The sequence below is a fragment of the Callorhinus ursinus genome, unplaced genomic scaffold (assembly GCF_003265705.2).
Source record: "Callorhinus ursinus isolate GAN/ISIS: 27379988/994484 unplaced genomic scaffold, GSC_fseal_2.0 scaffold32, whole genome shotgun sequence".
NCBI lineage: Eukaryota > Metazoa > Chordata > Mammalia > Carnivora > Otariidae > Callorhinus > Callorhinus ursinus.
Genome location: NW_027397094.1, coordinates 15,006,668 through 15,017,931, shown reverse-complemented (window position 1 = coordinate 15,017,931; position 11,264 = coordinate 15,006,668). Strand labels below are relative to the sequence as shown.

At 39.1% G+C, this 11,264-nt stretch overlaps 1 protein-coding gene across 1 annotated transcript; it reads right to left on the bottom strand.

Moving 5' to 3' along the window:
* Positions 1–678: 678 nt before the first annotated feature.
* On the bottom strand, positions 679–1,540 carry LOC112807931 (translationally-controlled tumor protein-like). The gene has a single exon (XM_073879045.1). The coding sequence runs from the start codon at positions 1,430–1,432 to the stop codon at positions 914–916; it is 519 nt and encodes a 172-aa protein (XP_073735146.1). The 5' UTR covers positions 1,433–1,540; the 3' UTR covers positions 679–913.
* Between the last annotated feature and the right edge of the window lie 9,724 nt (positions 1,541–11,264).

Genomic DNA, 11,264 nt, shown 5'->3' with positions numbered 1-11,264 from the left:
GTTGTAAGTGATTAAGTATAATATGACTTAAAGGAGACTGATTAAGTAATGATGTATATTGGAAACCCTAGAGCAACCATTGAAAAATATTTAAAAGAGGCATACATTGTAGAAAAAAAAGGAACAAAATGATTATGCAGAAAGATGAAAAGGGAAAAAAAAAACAGATAAAACAAAGAAAAGAGGGCGCCTGGGTGGCTCAGTTGGTTAAGCGACTGCCTTTGGCTCAGGTCATCACCCTGGAGTCCCGGGATCGAGTCCCACATCGGGCTCCCTGCTCCGCAGGGAGTCTGCTTCTCCCTCTGCCCCTCTCCCCTCTCATGTGCTCTCTCTCTCTCTCTCATTCTCGCTCTCTCAAATAAATAAATAAAATCTTTAAAAAAAAACAAAGAAAAGATACGAGATGGTAGATCACCAATTTTCAAATTTACTTTCTCATTTACTTTGTTGTTTTTCTGTTTTCATTCATTGATTTCTGATCTTATTTTCTTTTCTTCTTTTTGTTTGCTTTGGGTTAAATTCTTTTCTTTTTCTAGTTTCTAACGGTAGAGGCTTAAAACCTTTTTCTGCTTTTCTAAAATAAGCATCACTGCTGTAAAATTCCCTGTAAGTTCCACTAAAGCTACATCCTGTAAATTTGATGCATGTGTTTCCAGTCTCTTTCATTTCAAATATTTTTTTTGTTTTGTTTTGTTTTGTTTTTGAGTTTAAATGCATTTTATTTTTAGACAACCTACATGACATGTTTTTTTCTTAAAAACAATGCCTCCGCTCCAAATAAATCAGGGTCAAAACAAATGAAGAGCTCAAGATGCCATCAGTTCCATCTGTCTAAGTCCTGGTGTCGTGTGGATGAAGAGGAGCAGCCCGTTAACGGCAACAGATGACACATCCAAAGTCAGGGCCGAATTCGTTAACATTTCTCCATTTCTAAACCATCCTTAAAGAAAATCATATATGGGGTCACACCATCCTCACGGTAGTCCAGCAGAGCAACCATGCCGTCTGGATTCTTGTTTTCACCAATAAAAAACTGGTATTTTTTGAAATTAGCAAGGATGTGCTTGATTTGTTCTGCAGCCCCTGTCATAAAAAGCTTTACTCTTTCTGGCCTCTGTTCTTCAAGTTTGCCTTTGATTGATTTCATGTAATCTTTGATGTATTTCTTGTAGGCTTCTTTTGTGAAGCTGGTTTCCTGCAAGTGATGGTTCATGACAATATCAACACCAGTGATTACTGTGCTTTCGGTACCTTCACCCTCTGGGCCTTCAGCGGAAGCATTTCCACCAATGAGCCAGTCATCAATGTTACCCTCTGTCCTACTGACCATCTTCCCCTCCACCTCCAGGCACAGCCCGTCTGCGATCTCCCGGATCTTGTAGATGTCGGAGAACATCTCGTCACGGCTGATGAGGTCCCGGTAGATGATCATGACGACGGCTGGAGAGAGACGGCGGCGGCACTACCTTAGCAGAAGCCGGGAGCTCTGACCGAGCGCGGTGCAGCCGGAGCGGCACTCGGGGGGAGGGGGGAGCGGGCGGAAAAGCTCATTTCAAATCTTTTTAAATTTCTATTGTGACTTCCTTTTTGGCCATGAAAAGTATGTTGTTTGGTTTGGTTTCTCTCTCCTATTCTTTCAACTGAACACAAACCAATGAAAAACTGGCTTCAAAAATTTTGTTTTATACTTATTGTTTTAAAAGCATAGAGGCTAAAATGACTTATGAGGATTTTTGGTTTGTTTGCTTTTACTTTCTCTATAATCCATTCTCTGAATAACAGCTTCAGTGAACTGTTAAAAATGTAAATATGAAAGCAGAACAGAGGCTAAAGAATATTTGTTAAATGAATACACAAATAAGTGAATGAATCATTTTGCTTCCTAAAATTTTTTCAGCAACTTTTCTGCACTTAAAATCTACCCTTTTTATTTGGGCCTCTGAGTTTCTGCAAAATCTATCCTTTCCATATATCATCTGTGCCCCTCCCCTCTCCAGCATCACCTTATGCCCTCTGCTTTGTTCATTTCTCTCATGAAGGTTTTCATGTCATGGCACACATAGGTCCATAGTATGTCTAGGGTACATCGGGGTAAACAGAATGCATTTATCTTGGCTTAGACCTATCCTCCAGCTCTTTACATAGATGTGTCATCTTTTTTTAAAAAAGATTTATTTATTCATTTTAGAGAGAGAGCACAGATGGAAGGGGCAGAGGGAAAGGGAGAGAGAGAATCCCAAGCAGACTTTGAGCTGAGTGTGGAGCCCGATGTGGGGCTTGATCTCATAACCCTGAGATCATGACCTGAGCTGAAACCGAGTCAGATGCTTAACCGACTATACCACCCAGGCACCCTGTAGATACATCATCCTAAATGATGACCAGTAAAAGACAATAATTCTTTTATTTTATGTGTTTACCTGTTTATCCTGTTTCCCCATATTAAAATGTAAGCTCCAAAGAGCATGGACCATGTCTTCCTTGTTGTGTATGATAAAGTTAGTGATTATGCTGAGGAAGATTTATTATTTTTTTCTTTTCTTTTACTTTTTATATGAAAATTTCAAACATACATGAAAATGGAGAACAGTACAGTTATCCTCCATACCCATCACCCGGCTTCAACATAATCGACATACGTACGGTCCACCTTGTTTTATCAATACTATCTTCCCTTTTCCGTAACTAGATAATTTTCAGGCAAATCCCAAACATTGTATCATTTCATCCACAAACACATGAAGATATGTCCTATCCTAGATAAGGACACTTTTTAAACATAACTATACTACAAGTCTAACACCTAAAAAATTCACAAAACTTTCTTAATATAATGTAAGATTGAGTCAATGTTCAAATTTCTCTGATTAAGAATTTGTTTGTTCAAATGAAGATCCAAGGCCACTATCGCAATTTGGATAATATGTAACTTTTCCTGTCTTTTTTTTTTTTAAAGATTTATTTATGTTAGAAAGAAAGAGTGTGAGAGAGAGAATGCCTGTGCATTGGGGGAGGAGCAGAGAAAGAAGGAGAAAGAGAATTTTTAAGCAGACTCCCCACTGAGCACAGAGCCCGATGTGGGGGCTCATTCACAGGACCCTGAGATCAAGAGCTGAGCTGAAATCAAGAGTCAGATGCTTAACTGACTGAGCCACCCAGGAGCATCCCCTCTGTCTTGTTTTTTAATTGCAATTCATTTGTCAAAGAAACTGGTCATTGATTTCACATACTGGACTTGGCTGGCTGCATCTCTTTTATTCCAGATACTTAAAAAAAATTGAGATATAATTCATATATCATAAAATGTACGCTTTTTAAAAAGATTTTATTCACTTATTTGACACACAGAGAGAGAGACAGAGAAAGAGCAAGCACAAGCAGAGGAAGTAGCAGAGGGGGAGGGAGAAGCAGACTCCTCACTGAGCAGGGAGCCCGACGTGGGACTCCATCCCAGGACCCTGGGATCATGACCTGAGCCGAAGGCAGATGCCTAATGACTGAGCCACCCAGGCGCCCCAAAGTGTACACTTCTAAAGTGTATAGTTAAGTGAGTTTGAGCATATTCACAAAGCTGTGCAACCATCAACACTGCCTAGTTACAGAATATTTTTAGGCCCCAAATAGTAGATACTTTCCATCACCCCTCCCCTAAGTCATGGGCAAGCACTAATCTACTTTCCATCTTTATATTGCATACTCTGGACATTTCATATAAATGAAATTACACAAGATGTGATTCTTTGTGACTGACTTCTTTCACTCAACATACATTTTTAAGATTCATCTATGTTGTAGCATGTATCAGCACTTCAGTCCTTATATTGGCTGAATAATATTTCACTGTATGAATATACCCATTATTTATTCATTCATCAGTTGATGGACATTTGAATTGTACGCACTTGTTGGCAATAATGAAGAATGCTTCTACAAATGTATATGTACAATGTATGTGTGGACATATTTTCCTTTCTCCAGAGTATATAACTAGGAGTGGAATTGCTGGGTCATATGATATTTCGATGTTCAACTTTTTGAGGAACTGTGAAATTGTTTCTAAAGTGGCTGTGTACCTATTAAATTAGAGACGTAGACTGGATGAAATTCTGAAGTTATTTTCAGCCATGACATATATAAATAAATTTGGGGGTATGATGTACGGGGGAATGGCCAAGTAAGAACATCTGAAAATCTGCTCCTCTATGAAAGTATTTTATAGGGACACAGCTGAAAAAGAGAAGATGTGGTTTCTCTTTTCTGAATTTAAAAGTTTTCAACATTTTCTAAACTTTGAAATCCTTAAGAGCAGGGACTTTTTCTTGCTCACTGTTTATCCACAGATCCTAGTACTGGGTCTGGCACATGTTAGGTGTGCAAAATAAAAATGTTGACCTGGCTGTGTGTTCATGTACTAGTGCCCTGTGCTCAGTAGTTTATAATTCAACTGGGAGAAAGGAAGGTCCCTGGGGCCATCATTGGGTTGTGCCTGAGGTTATATCCTGTTAGAGACCAGAAAACTGTCAATGATGTGTTGAAATTTTACAGACTTTTCAGTTGGGATATGAAATGTTTTTATAATTTTTGAATGCCATAGCCTATATCTGGGTTGGTATAGATTTAGCACAATTTCCAAATCTCTGAACAGTTACAACAATCACTCTAATAATGAGATTGAGACCTTTTGAAAGCCTGAAATCCATTCTGAGGTGTATTTTTAAAAATAATAGTGGGAAACTATTTATTTCAAGATTGTTGTAATGTGTTACAATTCTTTGATGGCTGTGAAACCATCCATTCGTTTATTCATTTATTTGTTTAACAAGTATGTATTGAATACTTACTCTGTGCCAGGCATTATGGTAAGTGCTGGGGCCATGATGTGACAAAGACAAGCATGGTCTCCTCCCCTCTTAAGGAGTAAACAGCAGGGTGCCTGGGTGGCTCAGTCGTTAAGCATTTGCCTTTGGCTCAGGTCATGATCCCGGGGTCCTGGGATTGAACCCCGCATCCGGCTCCCTGCTCAGCAAGGAGTCTGCTTCTCCCTCTCCCACTCCCCCTGCCTGTGTTCTCTCTCTCGCTGTGTCTCTCTGTCAAATAAATAAATAAAATCTTACAAAAAAAAAAAAAGAAGACGTAAACAGCAACTTGAATCCAAGCAGAAAATGAAAATGGAATCACCGGAGTACCTTGCTCACAATCTTCTGGAAATAGCTATATAACTAGAATATCTTCTGGCACACAGACAATTCTTAGGAGAGATGGAAAACATTTGCAAATAATTCTCCTGTTTCTTCGCCACTTGGTATCTCATTTCTCCAAGAATTCTGATATGGACGTTCCATCCCTTCTGTAGATTCTTTCCACTTTTCTCCTCTTTTGCATTTATTTTGTTTTTTTCTCGGTCCCTCTAAGAAAAACACACTGGCATGTGTCCTTATTGAAGTGGTTTGTCCCTTATATGTGGAGGGCAGGGTAAGATGTAGGAGTATATAAAGAACACCACCAAGGGGATGATCCCATTCAGAGATGCCAGGACTTCCCTTGCTCATCCATGCCTGATATTTCATAATTAGAGATTCTTGTTTCCAAAAGGTGTGGATTCTGGCTAAAATGTAAATATCCCTGGGGAAATCACTGTTTAGAGTCATATAAGTCATTTCCATATGGGGGTGAATGAGTTTATTTAAACCTTTTCTGAGAACAGGGTTTGGCTGGAAACAGGAAAACAGGGGGTAATTGAAATTATCATTAGGAGGTAGAGAAGAATAGGTTGAAGATACCACCATACAAAAGAGAAATAAGCCCACTCTTCAAGCTGAACTCAATTTACTGTACTTCCAAACTATATCACTAAGTTCCTTTAAAATACTCTCTAAAAAAATAAATAAATAAATAAAATGTAAATAAATAAATAAATAAATAAAATGCTCTCTGAAACATGAATTAGCAGTTAAAATTAGCTCCATGATAAGTACTCAAATGCCACTGAATATAACCCTCGGGGGTAGAATGACATGTGTTGTATGACAAAATTTGGAATCCCTCATTCATATTCAGTGTCTCCAATGTATTCCTTCCTGCAAGTCCCTCCCTACCCCAGTCTTTAGGGTGGAAATTCCTGACATTCTGAATACAGAGCATTGAGGTCAGTGGACTCAAAATCAAGATTAAAGAAAAACATAAAAAAGGATCTTGGGATGATCAAAGAAGCACTGAAATTTAGAGACAGATCATTTGTAAAATATGACACCTCCAGTGTATAATACACTCTGCCCTTCCCCTGTGTGTCAATTCCTGCCTTATACACACAGACCTAGAGATTTCTGTACAAATATTCCCACTCTCCTCAAGAACACAGCCCAGGTTTTAATCATTAATTATTCTGTACTTTCAGTAGGACTGTTTTAATGATTCTTTCCATTTAAATTGATTAATTTTAATGATAGATTTTACAATCATATTAAACAATGTTTTTTTAATATGAAGGTAATGCCTTAAATGAACCTAGCATTTAAATGAATAGCAGTTGTGTGAAATTGCGTGTGATACCATCCAATATAAAATATGTGGACATAACAATTACAGTCCATCTGTTAAACTGGCATCTTGCTTGTACAGGAATGAAATTTCAATTAAGTTTTATTATCAGGAAGTGTAAATGACAGATCCCATACGAAAGTTCATAGCCAGTAAACTATCCAAATAAAGAGCGGGATGTCATACAGTTAATGAGTTGGATCAGTTTTCCTGATTACATACTTTGTAAATAATGTGTTTGTTCACCAGCTCTTGGAAACAAGTACTGCTGGTGAGCCTGGTGGCTGTTTTTTAAGTGATGCCCATATGGGAGGTAAATTGAAACGGTTGTACGACACAGTCCGGAGTCGTCTGGTTAATGTTGATTCACCATTTTAGCTGGAGAGACTGAAGTTAAATCATACATGAGATAAAAGGATGGTTTGAAAGGGGAGAAACAAAAATCATATCTCGAAAGTCTCTAAGAAGTGGTGATTTGCTGGAAGCCACATATCCATGGCCTGAAGACCAATTCACAACTCGCAGGAACTGATGTCATGATCCACCAGTGGTTCAGCTGTGGTTTCCCCAACATCCCAGGAAGAAGAACATCTAACACTGTTAGCAAGTATCGGGACAAGGGTCGCGGTTATTAACAGAGAACAAATGGGCTTGTAGCTTTTAGCCGTGAAATACGTCTCCTAACTCATCAAATAGCATCCTTACTTTCTAACCTGTCATCATTATTAATATCTATTATTGCTGCAGGTAGGAAAATAAATAAATAAATAAACATACCCAAATTCTACTTGCTCAAGTAGTAACTTGGAGAGTTGTCAACAAGAAGTCAAATTTTCATTCCCATAAATAAGCTAAAAATAATCTCCACTCGTTTCTCTTCTGAAAAACATATGATTAAGTAGAGCATCATCCGCAGCTGTGGACCCTTGGAAAGCTATTCAGAGTCTTCCAGGGCTTTTGCTGAGTAACGTCGTATGATGCAGTACCAGAATCCAGTGCTGGACAGGATTTGCCAGAGGCATTTGCAAACTGGGTGACCTATCTCCTCTGGGCCTGGATACTTCCACATTTCAAGGTTACTGAATGGCTATCACATCCCAGAAAGTGAATTGTTCAGTGACTTTTACTGTTAATTCAGCTCTCTGGCTTTTTTTTTTTAAGATTTTATTTATTTATTTGAGAGAGAGGGGTTGGGGGGCATGGGCAGGGGAAGGGGCAGAGGGAGAAGCAGACTGACTCCTCACTGAGCAGGTAACCTGATGTGGGGCTCGATCCCAGGACCCTGGGATCATGACCCGAGCTGAAGGCAGACACTTAACTGACTGAGTCACCCAGGCGCCCCTGGCTTTTTAATGGAGAGTGGCTTCTTGGGTTTTGTTGTTGTTGTTGTTTTGGTTTGGTTTTTTGTTTTGTTTTCCTTTTTGGTTTTACCTTTTGAAAAAGAATGGGCAGGTGACAAGAACAAAATAACTAAGCTTTTACTTGGATTCAGGCTGTGTAAGTCCACACGTGTTTTGGAAGTGCGGTAGAAAAAGTAGTATGCTGTATACGTGGCACTAAAGGCCATGCCTAATCCTGGGGTTCACCAGAATATCAAACAGGCATCAAGACTGCAGATGAGTTTGACTTAATTTTTAAGAGTTTTTTTTTTTTTAATGGGGATGTTATTTACAAGCAGTGAAATACACAGATCATAAGTCTACAGTTCAACCATTTTTGACAAAAGATACACTCACGTAATTCACACCCCTATCGATATGTAGTACATTTCCATCACACCAGAAAGTTTTCTTGTGTCCTTTCCCAATCAATCACTATCCTCCCTGCTCCCAGGCAACCACTGATCTGATTTTTATCATCACGGATTTGTTTTTTCCGTTCAGAGAATGTCATATAAATGGAATCACACATTATGTACTCTTTCAGGTAAGACTTCTTTCACAAAGAAGGCTTTCCTTCTATGAAAGAAGTTTAAGAGATTAATCCATATTGCATGTAGCAAAATCAGGCATTCATTCATGTTTATTGATAAGGAATATATTCTGTTGCATAAATAGACCAACAGAGAGTTTAATCTATTTTTCCATTAATCGGCTCTTGCTCTGTTTCCAGCTTGGAGCTATTATGACTAAAGCTGCCTAAACATTCTTGCATAAAATGTTGGAGGACATTTTAGTTCTCTTGGATCAATATCTAGGAGTGGGATTATCGGGTTATAGGGTAAATGTTTGTTTAACTTTTTAGAAAGTTTCCAGTGTCCAAAGTGATTGTACCATTTTACACGCCACCAATTATCCCATATCCTCACCAACATTTAATGTTGTTAACTTTTTTTGTCTCGGTCTATTCAGTGAGTAGGTAGAAACTGAGTTATTTTCAATGCATTAAACCACAATAACAACCCAAGAGCGCTAAGTTCTAGAGTCCAGAAGTAAAGAACTTGGATTTGAAATTTGCACTACCCTTCAGGGGTCAAGGCCTGGGAAGACTCCAACTGGAAAACAGGAAGATGTGACTCAGGGGAAGAGGTCTACAGTTTTCACCCATATCTAAGCCGGGGGCCACGATTCATGTCAGCCCCCCTCCTCCCTCTCTCACTATCTGTATCCCTCTGCACACTCTTCCTCCTTCCCACCTCCCTTTTCATGGTCCAAGGACTCCTTCCTAGTTTCTATGCTTTATTTTTGTCTTTTGTTACTTCTCATCTGTATCACTATGATAGTTTCCTAATCAGCTGATCTACACACTGAGAGTGATCTTCTTAAAATGTAGGTCTCCTCATGACACTTTCCTATCTTAATGCCTTCAGTGGCTCCTCGTTTCCTACAAGATTAAAACAAGTAACACCTGACATTTATGAAGGGTTCATGATGTGCCAGGCGCAGTATTAGGTACTTAATTTTGTTATCGTGTTACACGCCCAGGATAACTCTTTAACATAAGGGTTCATATGAGCTCTCTTAGAGAATGTAGGTAACTTTCCAGAATCAAACATTGAATCAGTGATGGGAATCAAACCCAGATGCATTAGATTCCCAAGCTGTGATCTTAGCCAATATAGCCCATTAAGTAAAACTTTTTTTTTTTGGTCAATCTTTTCTTTTTTTATTATGTTCAGTTAGCCACTGTATAGTACATAATTAGTTTTTGATGTAGTGTTCAATGATTCATTAGTTAAGTATAAGTAAAACTTTTCAGCATGGATTTCTGCTTCTGGATGGCAGTGTGAGGAATTCCGTGGGCACCCTTCCCAGAGAAACAAGCAAAGCTAGTGAAAACTATTTTTAAAATCCAGCTATTTAAAGTCTTCAAAAGTTTTCCTAAGGGCATACAGCAAATGAAGAAACATTTATTCAAGAAATCTACTAAAACTCAGTAAGAACAGCAAGATTCTGTGATCTTTGAACAATAACCCACCTTTACCTCTCCCCCACACCCCACTCAGCTCAGTTTGATAGAACCTCTGCTCCAGGTAGGTTGTGGCCAAAAAGACAGAGCTCCCTCTCTCCTCAGCTCCCAGTCAAGGGTTATAGTATTCCACTGGGAGAAGGCGCTCAGCATTTATCATCTCCTCAGATTCCAAGTTGAAGAGGCTACATTCCTGGTGAGTGTGCCTGAGAAATTGGGGCTATCTTCCTTCACTCAGTCAATCCCCAGAGAATAAATGCTCTACCATAGACAGGGCAAACTAAAAATACTGGGGCCCTGATTGCTTCACCCCACCTTGATAATAAAGAGATTTTACATCAGCAGGGCAAAGCCAAGAAAACCAAGGACCCCCAGCCAGCCTGCAGAGTGGTAGGTCAGATGTTTTGTCTATGGGGAGAAGCAATCAATGAGAGAGAATTCCAAAGTTCTCCAAAGGAACTGACTTGATTTGAAACAGAGTGTGGGAAGTTCAAAGCTAAAGGTGGTGTCAAAAACAGTAGCTCCTCTTAATTAAGAGCAACAAGCTAAACCACGGGCCAGCCAGCTTATCAGAGCTAGCATGAAATATACTTTGCTTCAAGATCTTGGGATGCGTTGTAGAGGTTAGGGTAGGCAAAATAACAGTGACTTCATCCTTTCAAATCCTAAATTCCCAAAACAACAAAATCTGACTGCCTGTTCTCTGCCTTGGTCAGAACAGAGCCCAAATCTTTGGTCAACAGGACTGCATGCAATGATGCAGAGGGTGCTCTCTAAAGCAGAGTCAGAAATGAAAGTGACAGTGCGTGAGGAAATCCAACAAATGCTATCTAAGTCGAAGTGATGGGGCTAAGAAAGGGGCAACCCCTGGAGGGATGACTTTGAGCATCAAGAAGGTGAATTGCAAGAAATAGTAATGATTAGATATAATCAGTTGTTTTCTGTATTGTGTGCCATGTGCTGGCCTGAAAATGTAAGTGTATCATGATAGCCACTTCTGGTTTGAATCACACTTGTATGGCAAGGACTGTGTGGGGGATGTTGGACTTTTAGCTTTGGCTTATTTGTTTGAAGACCCCTTAATTTTCTTAGGGAAACCAATGAAGGTTTTTAATGTCTCAGCTATGGGACATTGAAAGTTCTGTGAATCTCAACACACATATATTTCAGGAGAGCACTAAAATTTCAGGACCAGTGGAATAGAAGAAGTTATTGAAAACTGGATTTATTTTTTTTTTACTATTACTCATTTCCAGGTTTTGCCAAGTGAATTTCCTTCCTTCCTTCCTTCCTTCCTTCCTTCCTTCCTTCCTTCCTTC